General features: G+C 36.4%; 3 protein-coding genes across 6 annotated transcripts; all 3 read left to right on the forward strand.

The window, feature by feature from the left end:
* The first annotated feature begins 6,813 nt into the window (after positions 1–6,813).
* LOC143898328 (glutathione S-transferase D1-like) lies at positions 6,814–9,261 on the forward strand. Of its 3 annotated transcripts, none has more exons than XM_077407710.1 (6): positions 6,814–6,984; positions 7,684–7,941; positions 8,103–8,161; positions 8,242–8,383; positions 8,667–8,837; positions 8,922–9,261. In XM_077407710.1, exons 2-6 carry the CDS (start codon positions 7,801–7,803, stop codon positions 9,075–9,077), a joined length of 669 nt encoding a protein of 222 aa, XP_077263836.1. In that variant the 5' UTR covers positions 6,814–6,984; positions 7,684–7,800; the 3' UTR covers positions 9,078–9,261. The 3 variants fall into 3 exon arrangements, with proteins under 3 accessions (XP_077263836.1, XP_077263837.1, XP_077263835.1); XM_077407711.1 differs by having other exon boundaries at positions 7,720–7,941; XM_077407709.1 differs by having other exon boundaries at positions 6,815–6,984; positions 7,695–7,941.
* Positions 9,262–14,779: 5,518 nt separating this feature from the next.
* Positions 14,780–18,021, forward strand: LOC143898329 (glutathione S-transferase 1-like). 2 transcript variants are annotated; one of them, XM_077407713.1, is made up of 6 exons: positions 14,780–14,937; positions 15,532–15,680; positions 16,646–16,704; positions 16,997–17,138; positions 17,202–17,366; positions 17,753–18,021. In XM_077407713.1, exons 2-6 carry the CDS (start codon positions 15,540–15,542, stop codon positions 17,897–17,899), a joined length of 654 nt encoding a protein of 217 aa, XP_077263839.1. In that variant the 5' UTR covers positions 14,780–14,937; positions 15,532–15,539; the 3' UTR covers positions 17,900–18,021. The 2 variants fall into 2 exon arrangements, with proteins under 2 accessions (XP_077263839.1, XP_077263840.1); XM_077407714.1 differs by lacking the exon at positions 14,780–14,937 and having other exon boundaries at positions 15,515–15,680.
* A 1,966-nt stretch (positions 18,022–19,987) lies between these two features.
* On the forward strand, positions 19,988–21,533 carry LOC143898327 (glutathione S-transferase 1-1-like). The gene is made up of 5 exons (XM_077407708.1): positions 19,988–20,309; positions 20,466–20,524; positions 20,605–20,746; positions 20,824–20,991; positions 21,232–21,533. The coding sequence occupies exons 1-5, from the start codon at positions 20,169–20,171 to the stop codon at positions 21,463–21,465; spliced, it is 744 nt and encodes a 247-aa protein (XP_077263834.1). The 5' UTR covers positions 19,988–20,168; the 3' UTR covers positions 21,466–21,533.
* Positions 21,534–21,677: the final 144 nt, after the last annotated feature.

Consider the following 21,677-nt stretch of genomic DNA (forward strand, 5'->3'; position numbering starts at 1 on the left):
GGGCACACCTGCTCCTTCTGCGTGTTGCTCATGCGAGAAAAGAACTGTAAGAGAGAAAAAGAGAGAATTGAGGAGAGGATTGAACTGGGATCAGCGGAATTTACTCCGGCGAATTGTGTGAGCACGCGTTTTCTCTGCCGCGCCGCGACCAAACGGCGCGCGCGGCGGCGAGACGCGTGACAGAAATTGCGTTTCGCGCGAGTATCGATGCGTCCGGGGATATCCCGACTTTACGATGCAAGTACGAGGAATATTCGAATGCGGTGGCAGCGAGGATCTTAGCAAGGATCTCTCAGTTTCTCTCTCTCTCTCTCTCTCTTTCTCTCTCCGGCGACATTGTACCAGTTGTTTGATCAGAGGAAACCCCAAACGGCGTCGGCGGCGGCCGTGTACAAATTCTCGTGAAATATACAACGTGTGTACATACATGTACACATTGCGCGCGCGACGGAGATGTACACAGCTGTTAGAATATCGTGAATATCCGCTTTTCAACCTAATCAGTCGCCTTTCAACAGTCGGTTTTCCCGAATTCCCGAAATAGTCCGGAAATTACATATTGCATGACTCACGCCGGCATTTTGTAACGATTGTAACGATAGCGACAAAAGTCCGAAATAACCGGACGGAGATAAGCGCCGACGACGAGCGCGATAATGTCACCGCTTTGTCGGCGGAAGAGTCGTGCTAAAGAGGGTGGTGGCGAAAGTATGCTAATTACAATGCGCGCGAGCGAAAAAGGGCATCGTACGCGCGCACTTTTATATATAACGTCGTATTAATATTATGCAAATTTTTTTCGTTCGCGTTTTCCGCACGCAACTCCGGGCGTAGTTTGGCAGAGTTACTTCGCCAGAACGAACGTGTGCGATATGACGACGAGTGGAAATAACAGCGGGCTACCGTAAAGCACTCTCCGCAACCGCGGGATAATAGTTATTTGTGTAACAATAAGTGCGGGAATTTGAGAATTGGATACGGGGGCGAGTGCGGTCACCGTATCCGGGAATTTTCATCTTTACGCACGACTTGCATACCCTATTTTATATTGCAAGTGCGTGGAAAGTGGTCTATCACGCACGCGTAGCGTGCGCAATGGGCCACTTTCCATGCACGTGTTACATAAAATATATTCCTGGACGCGGGGGCGCGGCGGGACGAGTTAACGCGCGAAATATCGGACGGTGATTTACGGGACGTACGGGGCAATGTGTTTAATAGGAAGGCGCGAGACCGTTTTTGATACACGTTTAGTATTTCCCAAGGCATCGGGGTAGACAGGCATATATTGTACGCGTAAACGTAATAAAACATGATACACGGTGCGGCGTATGATTAGCTGTTTCTCATTAGCCGGCGGGCGCTTATTCGGCTTTTAGATCAGTGCATGCACCGTGTGCAACCCCCGGCGCGTAGCTCCCAGCAAAACGCGAGGCAGCTTGTTTGTGCTCCCGCCGTGTATTTTGTACTTGTCCATTTGCTTACATGCGTTTCCACTACACGCGTCGTTACGAAGAGTTAGCGCCAATGGACTCGACGCCGCGCCGCGCCGCGCCGCGCCGTTGCTCGCGCTGTGTTAATATCCGTGTGCGCACGCGTATCTTGAAGGATGACCGATTTCCGCCGTACGTATGTTACTGCGGAGCTTGCAATTCTTAGCTCCGAAACTATCGCGGAAAATGAATAAACGTCGGGCAAGCGCCGATTTAACCCAAAGTCTAACTTTTGGGACTTCTGCAAAAATGAATTACAATTGTGATAAAGATGTAATGGTATAAAAGACTTTGATAAAAATACAACTGTCTTCTAATACAATCTTTGAGGAAAATATAAGCATGCTTTTTTGAAACTTTAAAATATAGGTGAAAATTATAGGTATGTGCTGAGAGCCTCGACGGAAAATTATATATAATATAGCTTTATATTGTATATAATTTTCCGAAAATTATATACAATATAGCTTTGATAATATCAAAGCTCGCCCTTCATGTTTATGTAGATCTTTTTTAACGATCAAGTTAAAACCCAGTAAAATCAAAGATATAATATGTTAAAGAAAATTCTACAGTGACTGCAGACAGCAGTTATCAATTGGCCAATGTATATCTGGCGAGCAAATGAATCGTCAGCGTGAGCAACGTAGATAAAGACTTGACACTAGTCTAGATTAGGCTTATGTAGTAAGGTATGTTTCGCCGATTTCGGAAACATGTCGAGAACGGTTAATGGCTCTCGACGGTTTTCGCCGAAGTACCTGTAAATTCTATAAGTTACATATTGCGGGAGAAGTTGGTTGTAATCCACCAACTTCGAAACCCGAGTGTCTTTGTATAGCCAAGCCAGGAGCCTCGCCGTGCGGAGCACGCTGCATCAAAGTAGTATGAAATAACTTTCGCGAGTCCGTGAAGTTCTCGTTTCCTATCCGGTCGAAAATTATTTCCAAGAGCTCAAGTTTCTTAAAGTAATGTCCCATCGGCTAACTATGACGTTTGCATTTTCATGTCGAAGGATAATTCTTCAATTATAAGCATTGATTTGTACACAGTATTCTTTCTTCTTTTTTCTCTCTTCCGCTCTCCCTTCTCTCTTTGCCTCTGTATAAAATGCGAGAATATCGCATTGATGAAGGAGCTAAAATTAAAATATAATGAATGTTTCTCATATAAATAGAATTTATTTCTAGCAAGTGTAATAGAGACACTACGTGACTTGATAAGAGTATTTCTGTTTTACATTGGAAAATAACAAAAAAAGAAAGAATTATATTAGACCACATATGGTCCGCATCCAACCACAAGGATTAAAAATACATATGCAGTCGTATAAATCGAATATGAATATGCCGTGCCAGCATTAATTGGCGATTAAATGGGCGCGAAAATTATTCGCGCGATTTTCGGTTTAACGTAACACTCGTCTCGGCCATGATTCCGGCATGGGGAAATCGCATTCCGTAACAACCGATTCCCCTGACGACGTAGCGAGAAAGCGAACGGGGAACTAACACTGGGGGCAGTTCGTAAACTCCTTGGAACTCGTTGGAACTGGTAACATCTTTGCTACTTGCTACTTCTCGAGTGACAACGGCAAAACTGGTTGGAAAGGCATAAAGCGACATTCCCGTCGTGAGACGCGCTGCCCAGCACACGTCTTCGCAGTCTTGACGCTTTGATTTTTTACTCTACGCGTCGCCATCGAGCATCGTGGGATGCTGTCCCCCCTGTTGAACGAACGGACGCCCGAACCCGAACGTCCTTTTGCTACTTTTGACGCGCGATGTCTTTGACTTCGTTGACCAAGAGAGGCCACGTCCGGCACGTCTGGAAGGAAGAAAGATGGCGCGCGCGCGCAAAGGAATTGTATTTCTTTGCTGAAATCAAACTTTCCCGACGAGGCGCGGCGCGCGGCGCGCCTCACGTTGTTCCCGAGGCAGCATCATAATTATTCGTCGTTTGTAAACTTTGTCGAGAGCAAATTAAATCGCTGGTGAACGCGCGCGCGCGCGCGTTGAATCGACGCGCGATGAACGGGGAATTTCATCCCCCGCGGGCCTTTGTCGAACGGCGTACGGTCGATTAATATATAATATCGACGTATCGACGTCGAAACGCTTGTTAATCCATCGGCAGCAATAATTTTTGGCCTAATTGCTCGCGATCATCTTCGATGAACTCGAATTTTGATATTTATGAGCGCGGATAATATTGACAGCGAGAGCCGCGCCAAGTTCCCATTATTCGTTCATGAGGGATAATTCAGATAAACATACACGCGCGCGCCCGCCCGACCAGGCCGATGCATCAATGTTACAAGCGCTTTAGTGTCGCGCAGCGATAATTATTGCGCGTTTCTCCGGCGCTCATTTAATATTTCAGGCGTGGGGTAAACAAAAGTGTATATTGGATTTTCCCCGGATGCGCGCGGGGGGCCTCTCTTCCCCTCTGGTGCATATTGACCGGACGCTAAACGAGCGCACGAAATTGAGATCGCGCTCTTTCTCTCTCTCTCTCTCTGTCCGCGTGTATACGTTGATACTCCCAATAAAACATACAATCGGATACCGAACGGTTCCCGGTATGCGAATGTACGTATCGAGGCGCGATGCATTTTACGCGCATTATGCCCCCATTATTAAAACATATTACCGGGCGTCCGTCGCGCTGGCCGGTCGAGTGCCCGACGAGCCTGAAGCGCGAGCGTAACGCCGATATATAGGGTTGATAGATCACGCATTTCCCTGACGCCCCGTCGATGAGCTGAGCACGGGGCGCGCGCGGTTATTTCATTTTCCATCTCAGTGGATTTGCCAGGGCTAATCGATAATCGCACCACAGACACGCCCGACGCTCGCTGCGATAACAGCCAAGCGAACGGAGAACCAACTTCGCCAACGTCGCGGCTGTTCCGATGACGTTATCAACAGTCGGCAGACTTGGTCGTCCGCGGACACGTAATATTCTCGAGTGTCGCGCGAATTCGATGAAAGTGAAATTCTGCGGGAAATCTCGCCCGCGCGCACATAAAAAATGCAAGAGACATATGGAGCCATCCAGAGAAGTCGACGGTAAGAATTGGGAGTCTCTTAATATTAGAAGTCTCGTGTAGTACATAATATGTGCGTCTTTTCCTGCAGGCGCACTTTTTGTCGTCTGGCGATTCATCGATAGCGCACGCATCGAATCCCGTTGGAACTCGTTTCGCTGCTAATTAATTTCTTATTATTTTAAATTTAAAACAGATCCGATCTGCGACGAGCTCGCGAAGACGCAACTTGCGACTTTTTGCGCGTCGTTAAACGAAAGATTCTTTCGATATATTGATTTGTCCAGGTTCCATCGACCACCCTATCGACTGCGGAAGTCACCCCTAGACTGGTACCGTCGGCTGGTTACGTCCGGTTGCTGGGAATACAGTTGACCGCGCGTTCATGTAATTCCGGATCGAATCCACTCGGTTTCTTTCGTGTCGGTCAATAGAGCGTCGTGTCTGCCACAAATTGCTGCCGGAACTAAACCGTGGCAATTAGCAGCGTCTGCGTATGCGCGATATTGAATCAGCACACGCGCGGCGACAGCGTTCTGATCTTCCCATTCATCCCGGGAGAGCTTGAATCTCCGAAGCTAATTAATATATTATATCGCGTTGCATGCGGGGCGCGTCGCACTTGCGTAACGGGAATTTATTGTCAAAAAAGGGGTCGGTGACCGGCATCCCGACGGCACTAACGAAAGATTGAGACGAATGGCGCCGCGCAAACAAAACCGTGAGAATTGCGGGAGTACGTCGTTAATACGGCGCGTCGTAAAACCGCCGGCCACGTTGCACCAAAATCACAATTTTTCGCGCCGGAGAATTAAGGAGCCCGCCTAACGGTCAACGTATAAACGCCCGACATAATTGCCGATCAACGTAACGACTCTGTGTGCCCGAGTACCTACAATCTTCAATAGCAGTTGATCACCGATTGCCCGTGTAAAAATATATCTATAATCAACATTATCTTTTGAACAAAGGTAGAAAGTGGCATCAAGTACACGCGTCCCTCGTTGTATTAAACATTCGTACAAAAGATTTGATATAAAAAATTGACGCCAATTTATAAGTTGTCAATTAAATCTAATGTTTCAACATTTTACATTTTTATTTTAAAAAACTTAGCTTTGTTAAAAAGTATATTTTAAAATATTCTAAAGTATATGCGATATGTTTAAATTGTGATATAATAACAAATCATTAAAATGTTGTTATTAGTGATGCGCTTTATTATAGATTATTTTTATAATATTTTATTTGTGAAAACAGTATCTAACAGAGTGTGTATATACATGTGTATAATTAATAAGTATAAGTAATAATATTGTAGTATAAGTATAAGTAGTAATATGTATAATTAATATGTATAAGTAATAATATTTATAATTTATAATTTATTCTTTTATGTGACTAAAGTACTTGTCCACTTTTTATTGACTGAAAATATTTTGAAATCCAACAGCGCCAAGTTTTTTTTACATATAATAGTTTTTTTAACTATTAAAACTTGATAATTAAAAAAATAAATCATAAAATTTATCAATTATACTGTCAGGTTTTCATATTCTAAAACTTTTGTAAAGTTTTATTTGACGATATAATAGCTTTTATATTAAAGCACAGTAATTTAAATTTTACAGACTCTAGTTGGCATCAGGATTTTATATCAAATATTTTATATATTTCACATGTAATGAAAGGTTTTATTCACTAGTATGTAAAAGTATAAATAATTAATTGAAACATCAAATTTGATTGACAACTACAATAAAAGTTGACGCCAGTTTTTTAAATAAAATATTTTGTACAATGTCTAATACAACGAGGGTCGCATGTACTTGGTACCATTTTTTTACCCTTTTTAAAAAGCTTCCACTTATACCCGACTATTCCGTACCACCCGAACTTTCTCTATACTGTATATATACAATGCATAAAATTTTAACTTCTTTCGAAACAAAATATTGAGCCAATCGCTCTACTTTTGAATAAAATATCGAATATAAGAATATATAAAATTCGAATAAAAGAATATATCTTTTCGACATGTTTTCTGCTGCATCATTTACATTTGTTATATGTTATATGTATATGTCAGTACAGCAAGTACCATTTACTGGACGTCTTTCCTGTTTTTATTAACCGATCGATCGACCTTACCGGGAATCTTTCGATCGTAACGGATAATGTCAACGTTGAAGTTCCGCAGTTTTGTTTGGCGGTACGCTATTGCTATGGCAACTTTGCGAATCGTTTATGCGCGCGCACTTTCTTCACTTTTGCACACGTAGCTTTTTACGACGAGCTATTACCAAGAGACGATGAGTGACATATTTCCGGTATGTACATACGTCGCCCCAATGAACGATAAGCCAATTAATTAAGCTGATGCCTAACGGTCGCAAGTATCATCGATTCGTATCAATTGGTCGAGTTTGAGCGGGATCACAGGTAAGGGTCACATTTGAAAGCCATTTAAACGTCGCATTAATTAGCGGAATTACTGCATTAACGGTAATTGGAACGGAGCGATTGCTGCGCTCTCGCGAGACGTAACTATATTCACGTTATTTGCGTACCTTAAATACTTCGTTGCGCTATTAACGCTTAATTTAATGCCCCAAATTCTTGCCCAAATTAGTAAAGAACGTTTATAACAAACTCACTCTTTTATGACAGATATTTTAATTCTTCGCACCTTGTTGAACTGTCGACATCTTATTTTACACTCGGCGCTTCATAATTATTTCAACACTTTAACAATCTCATTTTCGCTTATGGACTTCTTTTCCGACAGAAAACTGCATTTCAAGACCGACAAAAGAATCGGCGCGCAGTTTGCTAAGTTGGAAAAACTGTACAAAATTAAAGTAAAAATGTTATTGTTAGATCAAAATTTAGTCCAACCGAAGATGGCACTTCTCTCTACCTAATTGACTTATCTTTTTCTTACTTATAACGTTTTCATCTGTAATAACTTACATTCACTTGTATCACAAATTACGCGTACGCGTGTCTCGTGCAGAAATGATCAGAAAAGTTGCCTATAAAAATATTTCGTCCTGCTGTTTCAAAACTAGGCACGATGGAAAATCGTGCGCAGCGACGTGACGGTGCACATAGATTTAAGGTGCATACAAATTTGAAAAGTTTTCCTTTAGTTGAAGTTGCAGTATAAAAATCTAGAACGGAGACAGAGAAACGCGAGGTGAAAAAGACGCGAAAAAATAACGAAAACAAGCAGGGAAGCAGCGAGGAAGCAGCGAGATGCCGATTGATTTTTATTACGTACCGCCAAGCCCACCCTGTCGCACCATTATGCTACTCGCAAAAGCACTAGGCATTCATTTTAACTTGAAGATCGTAGATGTCTCCAGAGGGGACCATTTGACGCCGGAATTTTTACAGGTTTTCCAGTTTACATTGCTCTCGTTTTCGCATAGGTTTAGTAACTCTTAACGTATATAAATACAGTTCAATCCGTACAATCGGGATTTTGTAAACAGGCGTTGAGTACAGAAAATCCTTTTTTCAGTTTTCGAAGCTATTTTAATTTCATTTTATTTCAGATTAATCCGCAACATACAATACCGACCATCGACGACAACGGTTTTATTCTGTGTGAAAGGTACTTACGTAAGGGATTCATATTCTATAGTCTTATAATCACTCATTGTTAGCGTTAACCCGAAATTTGTGTTATTGCAGTCGTCCTATTATGGCTTATTTAGTCAGCAAATACGCAAGAAATGACTCGCTTTATCCGAAAGATCCGAAAGAAAGGGCAGTAGTCGATCAAATGATGTATTTCGATGCTGGCAGTCTCTATTTAAATCTTGTCAAATGTTACGTACGTATTGATGCTCGTTTTGAAATTTTTTAAATTTATGATTTACAAATTATGACGGAAACTGCAATGTCTAACGACTATCTTTAATAAAATTGATTTTTTTTTTGTCAGTTTTCATTTAGTTGCATTAATTCATCTTTTCCGTGTGATCAAAAAATTCTATTGCGATTAAAAAAACTATTCTCCGTGTTTTTCTGGGACACTCGGAATTATATTGGCACACATCTCTTTTTCTTTTTATTATTTGATACGAGATACGACAGATAAAATCGTCATCGTTTAGATTATGCCAATAATCCGAGGTATAGCATATCCAGTTAACGAGGCGGATCTAGCTCGAGTTGAGAAATCGTTCGAGGTGCTCAACGCTTTTCTCGACGGCAGGGAATTCGCGGCGGGTGATAACCTGACTATCGCCGATTTCACTATCAGCACAACTATCTGTACGATACTGGTAAGTCCGTGTTTTACGGTGGATGACTTTATGTCGGAGTAATCATACGCAAATACACCGAGGCCGATTATTTCTCGATTGCAGTGTTTTGACTTCGATATCAGCCGTTACGATAACGTTGCCGCATATTACGATCGTTGCAAGGAAAACCTGGAGAGATTCGGGTTTGAGGAGGTGCACGCGGTAGGTGTTAAAGCGTTTACCGTGAAGTACCACGCAAAACTGCAAGAATCTAGTTAACGTGGATATGGATATTTGTGCACGCCTAAAGCGGAGGATCGATAGTAACTCGTTTACCTGAGATCGAGATTAGACATGGAATCTCATTATTGTATACCTTTTATAGAATTTAAAATTCACTTTTTACCACCGCGTTTCCCAACGTTTCGACAGCTCTGTTATAATAAACCACGTAATATAAGTACTTTCAAAGCTTTGTTGTTATTACATACTTAATTATGTATATAGTAGATCCTTTTTGAGCTAGACGTTATATCTTTGCGATATTAATTCTTTCACTGTACAGAGCAAAAGATTTAAATAAATGTATTGAAATATATTTAAAATTAAGTCTGGTAAAAATCTGTAGAAATTAATTTATGATTAATTTAGTGATAAAAATAACTTATGTCTTTTATCTTCCTCGACACATCAACTCTCGTGTTAAGTTTTACAGTTTATACGCTTGTAGATGGTGTTTATGATGAAAAGTTAACAAGATCAATATTCATCCAGCAAATGTTGAAAGAATATAATGGCAACGTCGAGTCGCGAATTACATAAAGTCAACGGCACTACTATACTTCGCCTTGTCATCATTACACTTCATTTTCTTAATTACAGCGTCACATCTAGTCATGCGAAGTATAAAAGTTTTAAGATACACGAAACTTATTACTCTTTTCAAACGCGTGTTAGGGTAGCGAGATAGATAACGATCATCGAAACGAAAGCCTAAAGCGATCGTTATTGCGCGCTGTTATCAAAAATTTTAACATCTTATCGTGAACAAATTTTAGTATCTTATCGTGACATTTGTTATATATATGTAAACAAATTTATTCACACATATTCTCAGAGTCGATGAAACACAAGAAGAGACGATAGATATATCTGTGGAGTCAGGCAGCCTGAAAAACGTACGCTTTATTTTATTTTATTTCCTCGGCGACCCTGGATACCCTTCCTCGCCTCACAGATATCCCTCCTCTTTACACATAGATTGATGTTACATGCGTGCATTTAATCGTTTATCTCCGCTGACATTGCTACTCTGATATTGAGTACGTACATGTATTGGTTGCCCCTGCTACATTATTGCGAGCAATTACGCAACAACCGGCGGTGTGAGCAACCAGTGTATGACGATGACGAGGCAGAAATCCATTTCACAGCCATAGAATCCAGTCAGTCGTAAGACGGCAAGAAACTGTTGCCGTATTTGTCGGCTCATGCTATTGGACGTGTCGAGGAGATTTTACATTTTCTTATAATTACTGATAACTCTCCAGATATTTATAAGATCTGTAAAAAAATAATATTTAAAAATCAGATTAATCTATAGATTATTATAAGAGCACGAAAATATTGTTTTGTATAAATATAATATTTAATATACGACATATAATTTTTTCTAACTAAACTGATAATTATTATATAATTTCAAATTTTATATACACAACATTATATTTTTTGTTAAGCGCGTGCGTGAGGCATAAAATTATGTTTTTTAATTACATATTAATAGAGTTAATTATAAAAAATAAATTTTCAAAAACAATGTTTTTCGACTTGATTTGCAGCGACATACTTAAGAACACACATACATACATATTTTCTGTTACAAGATCAGTTAAACTCCACTTAACTTTAACTGGTGCTTTAACTGGTGGAAAGCGATCTATACAAGGTGATTCTAGTAACAGGAATCTTTTTTATAAGAAAAGAGGAAAAAAGTGATAGAAGAAAAATAAGCTTTCTAGAAATTATCATTTCTTCATTTATAACTGTATTTTTTCAAACGATAAATTAATACATCTGCAAAAAATGCAAACGCTTTTCTTTAGTAAAACAATATTTTTGACGCGTAAATTTTAAATTTTCTCATTATTGTACATACAGAAAACTATTTATGGTAAAGTCATATAGCGAGATCTAATTTTAATGCCACAATGTGGAAAAGAACTTTTAACGATCGAATCCGATCTAATTAATCATTTATGTGATAATCCATCGATGTGATTAACTTAATTGCTTTATGCCAGTTAGTTTCGTGGCAAATTAATTTGCTTTGTGGAAAATTTTCAAGTATAATTGCGTTAAAAGTTTAAACGCCGGCCGAACCGCAACTGGCTAATAATTCGATAGAGCTATACTTATGCGATAATGCTTCTCGCGTTCTTTCGGATAAGTTGCTGGTCGGTCAACCGCGAGCGATTAAAACCGCCCGTCCGGTTTCGATCAAGACGAGTGACTTTTGGATTCGCAGTATACCGATTCGGAAATTGTACTTATTTCGATCTTAACATCATGCTACACGTTTGCGTGGGAACATGACGTTAACTTTGCGTAGCTCTAGAAAAAAGTGTGCCATAGCGTTCACGTAGCGATCGATCGCTTTACATTATTTGTTTGTCGCTTTTGCGACTATACTTGGCATCAAAATTGAAACAGTTTATTTTATAAGTAACTTATACGGAATTGCACCTGTATAATTAACTTTCCAAGATGGTAATTACAAATGTTACAACATTGTACTGTGGTATGAAATATTTACTCTTTTAAATTACATTATTCTGCTAACTATATTATTATCTTCAATTTTTTGTATAGAAATTACATAGAATTATTGTAATGCAAAGATTATATAAATTTTAATGTTGCATTTTATATATTTTAAATAAAACAAGAGAAACTTTATTAAAGATTGAAAAGAGTTAAAGCTTTGATGTTTAACTGACGATTATTGATTGAAAATAGTTAAACGGAAAAAAGTGTTAGTGCGCAGTATGCACAAATGCTAAAATTATATAATCGGAAAAATAAAGTTAATTTGCCGTGCACACGCACACGTGCGCGTATATACACACATACATATACGCATATGAATCGTTTCATTCTTTGGATACTTCATTCTCGTTTAAAAATATACAAAGTTATCCTGGAGTTTTATTCAGTTATGGATTATATTTACCGGACTTCTTTAGCAAATATTCAGATAAAAATGGCCCATCTTTTTAAAACACTAAAGTGTCTTACCCAAAGTATAGTACCCAACCCTCAAATAAATATCATTTGAGAAAAATGTAAAGTTTGTTCAAGATTAAATAAAAAATTTGAGAGAGGGAGAGAAGAGGGGAGATTTTGTCTGTGTTGTAACTTAGAAAAACCGATATCTTGTATCGCTTATTTTTCAAGAAGACCATTTGGTTCTTAAAACTACACGATTTTCCTTTTTATGATTAATTTCGCCCTCGTAGCGTCTGCTTTCAGTAAAATTATTGTGATACAAAGATTATACAAATTTTAATGTTGTTGCATTTTATACATTCTAAATAAAACGAGTTATGTTTATGATTTTTTTAGAGAAATAAAAAAAACTTTATTAAAGATTAAAAAGATCTAAGTTGATGTTATGACTGACAATTATCGATCGAAAAGAGTTAAATAGAAAAAGTATTAGTGCGCACTATAACGGCGATCTTCGGATACTTATTTCATTCCCATTCGCACGATGGTATACGCGCAATGTATAGAATGCAGGCCATCGGTGTAGGAAGGAGAAACCTTGAGGCTCAAGGTTGCACAGACGCTTGGACCGATCCACAATGCTTTCACTTGCTAGCAAGTGGTTGTCTACTGTCGGCTTCTCCAAAAGACGAGATCCTGTACAAATAGACGACTGTGAAACTTATGTAACTCTTGGAAGAGAGGAAATAAATATGTGTCCGCAGCATTGTGTTCCGCTGTTGTTGTTTCGTAAACTTATTGCAGGCACTTTAACTGCAATATGGAAAATTGTCTGGAAAGAGAACGACAATTATTTTTATTTTCCGAAGGTTTTAAATAAACATATGGTTTAATAGCCAAAAATTAAATGTTAAAAGATTTAAGAAAAATCGCTCATAATTAAAAACCATGTTATTCATAATAAAATAATTATTCGCCAAAAATAAGATATGTCATCCGTTAGTGTTATCACCAAGTAGTAGGCGTGGACGAGATCAACGTCATTTTTTCCGCTGTCGATACAAATCTTGCTGAATCATTCGCCTAACAGCGGCAATGCTGAAACTTTAGAGTTTCCTCATGATGTGTAAAGAAGAGCGTGATTGGCATGCAAGTTTTTCATCAGCGACGAATCATCGGCACGCTAGAACTAATTAGTGTTTCATCGGTCAGCCAATAAAAAACTAATACATCGAAAACGCTGATAAATAGAATCGCACACTGTTTAATTTACACAAGGTCAAATTATATTCAATTTGAATAATTTTTAACCATTTCTATAGGTTGCCACTGCTCCTACTCAATACGTAGTTAATTTAACTAAAACAATGTTAATTTAACTAAATCAACGGAGTTAAAATCATACTATTTTGTTTTAAAATAATAAATTTGAACGCACATGATAGTTAAAAATAACAAAATGTTATCTAACTCAAGGTATTGGTTTAAATTTTATCCTTTAAGGTAGTTGTATCGCGACATCAGTATTAGTAAAAAATAATGGTCACACTGCAATACGATAATGCATGGTGGAATCCATCATGCGATAATGTACGCCGGAAAACTCTACTTATTTGTGTAAAACTTTTGACTGAGCTTGTACTGTTTTCACTCGCGTCAGTATTGTCAGTATAATATACCATCGAGATTAACTCGCGACGCTCGCGTTAGTATGTGCTATCGAGGTTATTTTGAATAAATAGAAGAAATAGAAGCGAAAATATCTGTTGAACATTACAAAGGAAAATTAATAAAAAAAAGTATTAAAGAAAAGACTTAAAGCTTTAGCGGCATTGTCTGAACTACATATTGTATATCTAATCTTCATATGCGCAGTGTTGCAAGATTTTTACAGGTTAGCTGTCGTATGTGTTCACCGCTATGAGAAATTGTGTACTTTGTGTAACAATTGCTTCAAAACTAAATAGATAAGGGTCTTGTGCTTTTGTAAGAATATTTTTACAAGTCTCTTTTGTAATCTCTTTGTTTTTCATTAAAATCCTATGAGTAGTTTGATCGCTACAATTACAAACGTGATATAGGAAGCCGTTTTCGTTCTACGATACATGTAAAAGGGGCTAAGTTTGATTTCCATTATTTCAACTTTGGTATAGTCAAGCTTTTTCTACTTGCACGTGTGTGTAGAGCGTGTTTACATTAATATGCTGTTCAAATTTTAATAGATTCCTATGAAAATGGGTTTTGTGACACAACTACCTTAACATTCAACAGTGCCATGCAAATTAAAGCGCAGCCTGATCAAGTTCACGAATATTTCAGCTTGCTTATCAGAACTTTCGCAAATGAAGACTTATCAGCAGTGCATTATTTTGCAAACGGATATATATATACATATATATTGCGATTGTAATTATTCGCATTTTGATACCGAAGCATTGAATAATGAATTTATGTAAATTTTGTTGATTGAATTACAGAAATTGTTGCAAAGTAAGATAAGCGCAACGATAACGTTGTAAGCGGGAGCAATTAGGTGGTCAAGGGAGGCCGATTCGCGCGAAGTAAAGTATCATTATATACTCGCCATCAAACGCCCGATCTCTTAATAACGCATATCGATCGCTCGTTTGTTGCTCGAGGCAATTTTTATCACTTATCGCTATTATGTAAATGGGACATTTGGAACACGATCGAGAAAGTCGCGACCGAAGCAGAAGGTAGCAACGCCTCCCGACGCGACGGCTAGTAAATATTGAGAACCCCCGGACGCGCATCGATCTCACTCTTGCGTGCGTACGATGCAGAGGCTGTGCCGTGTTACATGCGCTTTATAAATAGCTCGAACAAGCAAGTTGGTTAGACAGTTCGCTATAATCTCTCGCTACGCGTCTCCAGAGAACACGATCCGCAGGTTCGACCCGTTGTGACTTCCCATTCCTCCCCGCTTGGCCGCAAATAATTCGCAACTGCTAAAATGATAAGACTGCCTCAACTATTGCGAATATTTGTGATTCATAGTGCGCGAGGTCGACTCTGCGACGAAGGAATTCGGCGAGTGTTCTAATCGTTCCTCGTTACGTTATAATTTATGAACGTGGAAAACTTGCGGAATCATTTTCCATACGTCTGCCCGATGCGGCACACAGTTGTGTGAAGCCACGGCGCGCCGCGCCTGTTCATTATAACTTGTATACGGTCTATCATTGACAAGTTTGCCTTTGACTAATTGATAATGCAAATTTATGTGCCTTGAACTACTAGAATCATCTGAGATAATACCGCCAAATTCTTTCGCCCGATACATTAGTTACTTTTTTTCGTTGACTTTTGTTTCTTTTTTTTTCGCGCGCGGATAATCAGTTTCTTTTTTAAACACCAAAAAATCTCGCTTTTCATCGAAAATAGTTTCACTATTTTCGCCGCTCGAATAGTCCTTAATGCCCGACGTGCGATCGATCACACTCTGGCCGCTTCATTAATAGCAATAGCGCGTCGCGCGTTTCAGATTTCAAGATGCCCATCGATCTTTACCAAGTTCCCGGAAGTGCGCCATGTCGGGCCGTGCGCTTGGCGGCGGCGGCCGTAGGAGTGGATGTAAACCTGAAGCATACTGACCTTATGGCTGGTGAACATTTAAAACCTGAATTTCTTAAGGTAACTTGTAATGAAATTTTCTGCAAAATAAAGTGTTATATTTAGGGATATAAATGTCACATTGAGAAAAAAAATTGGTTGTACGGACTAAATTTGTATAGTTTTTTGTTCAATGATTGATTCAACAAATATTAAGTTGCACTAAACAAAGTACAGTTTATATATGTCAACCATCAAAATTTTTAAATCGAGAATTAGTTAATTTATAACTAATATTTAGTTAAACCAACTAATGTTTAATTGAACGTATCGGACTAAATATTTTAGTTGGATAAAACACATTTTGCGTTTTTCAACTTTTTTCAGTTCAAAATTCTTAAATTATATTATTCTTAAATAAAAAACACGAGAGCAAAACACAGTATTTAGAACTTTTGTTTCTAAAAATGATCTATTTAAAATTATATTTTTTTAAATTAATATTTTTAAAGAATTTTTGAATAATTTCAATTGCAAATTACTTAAATAGATACTTTTTTTAGAATAGATAACGATGTTTATGTTGCGCAAACATATTTATTGACTATTTATTTATTACCGGTTTTAATAATCTTATTATTGAAAATGTAAAGGTGTAAACACATTTTACGTAAATAACAAAATGTTTTATATAAAGCTTTAAACATTCTGTTTACGTACAACAATTTGTTTTTCTCCCGACACTGATTTTGTTGTACATAAATTTACTTTGCAATAACAATGCCGATAACATATAATGCCAGGAACATATACAGTAATTTATAATTAAAACTAAAAATTCTTCAGACAAAGCATTTTTCTTAAAAATCGTATCTTTTAATATTTAAAAAAGCATGAACAAATCTTGTGTTTTTATTCTTCTCTTATCTTTAATTCTTTTCTAAGTTCTTATAGTCAACTTCTATCGAATAAAAGTATATTCTAAATTTCAAATATTATCAAATAATTTAAAATAATTGTTAATTTGTATATTTTTTTAAATATAGATGAACCCACAACATACAATACCTACACTGGATGATAATGGCCTATATTTGTGGGAAAGGTAAGTATTTTTTAATCTTTTTATCTTCATTTAACAAATATTGCAAGTCCGATTTTTACGCGTATAAAATCAATATAATTTTTTGTATAATTATCAACTTTGTTATGTTTCTTTTTAAGTTTAATTTATTTGCTATTAGACCCTGTACTTGTGCAAAACTGATTTCAGATTTCTGTATATGTTTATCGGATATCTCTGTATATGTCTTTTACAAAATTATTCTTTGGCAAAATTAGTGCCAGTTATTTATTATTATGATATTAATTATTTACGCGCTTGCGTCGATTTGCAGCCGCGCAATTATGAGCTACCTGGCTAATCAATATGGCAAGAACGATTCTCTCTACCCGAAAGACCCAAAGAAACGAGCTGTGGTTGATCAGAGATTATACTTTGATTTGGGAACTCTGTATCAATCGTTCGCCGATTATTACGTAAGTTATCCTTGAATCGTATAATAAAGTTAATGGCCGTACGTGTATGAACGTTAATTACAGTATACATTGGTATTTGCTGGCGTCACTCCGGAGCAAGCAAAATACGACAAGGTCAACAATGCCTTGGCCTTCTTGGATAAATTCCTAGAAGGGGAAGATTATGCAGCAGGAAAAACTCTCACTCTTGCTGATCTTTCTTTGGTCGTTACGATTGCTAATTTTAAGGTAAGAAATTGGTTTCACGCGTTAAACATATATTACCGTCCCCCCCCCCACATTAAAACATTTATAAAATTAATAAATCATTAGTGTACAAAAAATAAGTATTTCTAATTGTAAGACATAAAAAAGCGCTTATTTTTTAAAAAAATTAAATATTAGTATTATTATTATTTGCATTATTGTCTATTTTAAATATAATTTTTTGTTTTTTAAAACTTTTGTAAAACTTTGCTATATAATGTAGTATATTGATTATAAAATGAATAAAATAAAAAAACATATAAAATCGAAAATCTATAATTTTGTCGAAAATATAGTTTTATAAAATATTATAATAAAAATAACATCGAATTTTAACAATTTAAACGTTAACATTTCTCTTCTTCCAGCTTATGGACCACGATTTGAGTAAATATAGCAACATTCTGAGATGGTTTGCCAAGATCCAAGCCGAAGCTCCTAAATACAATGAAATCGAAGGCGAAGGTACAAAAGCCTTCAAAGCTTTCGTCGACAACATTAGAAAAAAGAAGTGATTTTGTGATGATTTAATAGTTGTATAATATTGGTGCTATAATATTTTTACATTAAATTGTCTTACAGTATTTCTATACATCATGAATTTTGATTTTGCACAAATAAATTACGATTAAACAAATTACACTGAATAATATAGTTTTAACATAAGTCTGATGTACCTGAGAAAAAGAAAATTAAAGAGAATCGAATTGAAAATCTGAATTCTGAAAAACATTAAAATGTTATATTTTAAGATTAATATTATTATTATTGTTATATCATCTTTATAGAAAACTATAAAGATAAAATATATGATAGAATTAAAAATGACAATAAATTTAGCATTATTATCATAACGGATTTCTAAAACTCGCATAATACAACAGACAATAACTATGTGCATAAAAACTCATTTCAATTGTAAATAATATTCAATCGTATATATATATATAGGTAGCACAAAGCTTGTATTTTATATGATAACATTTCCAAGTATAAGATTAATTAATATTCTATTTCGTCAGTCATCACTTCACTCGTTATAACATTTGATGAAAGTTATTATTAAAATATTACGGGATATATATTCCCCGCAAATTCACGGACGTAAAGTTGGAAATTCTCACCTCTGCTGGTCACTTAACAACGGGAAAACTTTTAGCATAGTTTCCATAAACGATCTGCCTTTGGAGAATCTTGACCTAGCTTGCAACATGGCTTTGTGGTGAACAAAAAGTTTTCACGAAGACAGACCAAAATTTTCCTCTTTCCACTTGAAATCTTGTTAACAGGTAAATTTTATCTTATCAACCGTCGCAAAGTTATGTCATATATATGCAAAGCATTTCCAAAGTAAAATTAATTAATAATTAATATAATTGTTTTAATAAAAATTCTTTTTTACTTACTCTATAATCATTTATGTATATATGTATACTGCGCGTGTGTTTTTTACATACATTTTACACATGCAAGATGTCCTAGAACTCGCACAATGGAATACACAATGCAATTCTTTGTACCAGAACAACAATTTTTCCCTGTGGTAAAATTCCATCCGAACAGTAGTAGTTTTTAAATGAAAGCAATTTAAAGCTAACGAAATGAACGCTGTGAATCAGAAGCGGTGAACGTGCATACTGTTTTATTATTTCTCTGAAGATTTCATAACGACTATGTATGATATTTAAATATATCGCTATTTTAAATACTATTAATTTTTCTGTAAATAATATTAATAAGAGAAAATTTCCCAACTAATATCTCTGAAGCGACAATTGAAATGCTACAATAATTCCTGAAATAAAAAGTTTGTAATTCTTCAAACGCGAATTGTTTTAGAAATTTATCAAAATAAAACTAATAATTTTTCTATTCTATTTTTATTTCCATATCGCGCCTTTCATAAAAATAATCTGTGGTTCAAAGATTCGATATTCGATGTTAACGAGTCTTTCAAATGAGCTCGTTTGGTTTTATTACGCGCGTAATTTGCTACTAATTGTCGTGCTTTAATAAATAACATTTCCAAAAAGGTATAGAAGTTTTGACCGCGCTATATACGATATTGACCACTTGAGGAACCCTCGCGTATTAATTATTGCAGGATAATCGATAGTCGATAATCGATATTTGATGTTCATTTAATTCTAAACTCTTTAAACAGCGTTTAACGATAGCAATAATTACAGTATAATAGCCTGTACTTACATTTGTCATATATAGCCGGTAATCGCAGAAATACGATAGATATTAGACAAGACAAGTATTATATAGACTATGTAAAAACTGTAGTTTATAATACTCCAGTGTAATGTGCGAGAAGATAATGACCATTATGTCCATTAATATCACGTTATGTTTCCAGTTATTTTGGATATTTTTTAAATTATATGTATATATAATTCTTATCTTTTTTATCTTGCTTAAACTGTACTTGAGCTGTTTAAAACACTTATATTCATTAAAAAAGATAAATATAAAAATATCTATCTATCTATCCGATTATCTATTTGTGTATGTCTCTAATGAAACTCTAATAAAGGCCGATGCTATGGCAGTCGCATTTAAATACACGTCGACATATCGATTTGATGAGCAGTTACAGCCCAAGACTGTTCAGTCTTTGTGCAAACCTAGAACTGCATGTACATTTGTTTCCGCGAAACGAATACTTTACTTATTATTTTAAAATCGACAAAAAGATAATACTTGTGAATGCATTATAAATTACGTGAATAACATAATACATCGATAAGTAGCAAATTTTGCTGTTTAAATTCAAGTATGCCCGTGCAACTGTATTACTTGCCTCCGAGTCCACCTTGCCGAGCTGTCATGCTCGTGGCAGAGGCAATTGGGCTCGAAATGGAGTTGATAGTGTTGAACACAGCGGCTGGTGAGCACTTGACACCGGAATATGAGCAGGTATGAAAAATTAATGTATTATGAAGTGAAATACTTTTGTTTCTTATATATATATATATATATATATATACTTTAGACAGTGGTTTGCATGTGAAGTAAATCATTGAAAAGCAATATGTTTCTTAATATTAGAAAGAGCACAATTCTATTTTCCAGTTAAATCCGCAAAAGACAATTCCCTTCATGGTCGACGACGATCTCAAGCTATCGGAAAGGTCTGTAGATGCATCTTTTAATAGCCGTGACATGTAGTTTAATACTTCTGCGATATTTATTAAAAAATGACATATTTCAGTCGAGCTATCATGGCTTATTTGGCCGATCAGTATGGCCAGGATGACACATTATATCCGCGAAATCCAGAGGCACGTGCTTTAATTAATCAACGATTGTACTTCGATCTTGGCAGTCTTTATGCGAGTGTATACGGTTATTACGTACGTACATATTTTATTGTTTCTAAATATACCGTGTTGCGGCCGGGTGTGACCGATTATTGCACATTTGGTTGTAGCTAGCCGTGGTCAAAAAAGAGGCCGATACGTATGATCCAGCGCAATTTGAAAAACTAACAGAGTCGTTCCAAATTATGAATGTTTTTCTTGACGGTCAAGATTACGTGACTGGAGATAACTTAACGATCGCCGATCTTGCTTTGGTTGCCTCCGTAACCACAGCAGAGGTAATTTCGATGGTGTTATGCAATATGAATAATCAGTTATTTTTAGAATAAGATAAAACAATAAACTGTTACAAGTTTATTCTTTGGTATAACATTCCTTTTCATAAATATTTTTGAGAGATTATTCTTCTTTCTATGTTAGTAATTTGATCTGGATTTGATTGCTTTATTTGTTGCCAATTTCTAATTGATATCTAGATATTATTGCAAACTTAATCGGTTTATTATGTGTTACGTTAGGCTTGTGGATTCGATTTAGGAGAATACCAAAACGTTTCCGACTGGTTAGAGAGAGTACAAACATCTGCACCTGGATACGAGAAAGCTAATGGTGAACCTCTCGAGATGTTCAAGCAATTTATTCAAGGTTCGCAAGGCAACACAGAAGAAGCAGAAGGAGAAGGGGAAGGAGGAGAAGGAGAAGAAGAAGGAGGAGAAGGAGGAGAAGAAGAAGGAGAAGAAGAAAATGAATAATATATGTATCTAAATACATTAAATTGTTTCAATTTTCAAACTGGAACATATTAAATAGATGAAACATTTGTGTATGATGCCAGCAATTAAATCTCAATCAAATAAGTATATAATTGTGTGTGTGTGTATATGTAGAAAAAATATTGTCCATTATATAAAGCTTTTATCAAAACTCATATTTAAAATAATTATACGTTGTTTCTTTAGATATC

The sequence above is a fragment of the Temnothorax americanus genome, unplaced genomic scaffold (assembly GCF_048541705.1).
Source record: "Temnothorax americanus isolate GAGA-0224 unplaced genomic scaffold, ASM4854170v1 Scaffold23, whole genome shotgun sequence".
Classification (NCBI taxonomy): domain Eukaryota; kingdom Metazoa; phylum Arthropoda; class Insecta; order Hymenoptera; family Formicidae; genus Temnothorax; species Temnothorax americanus.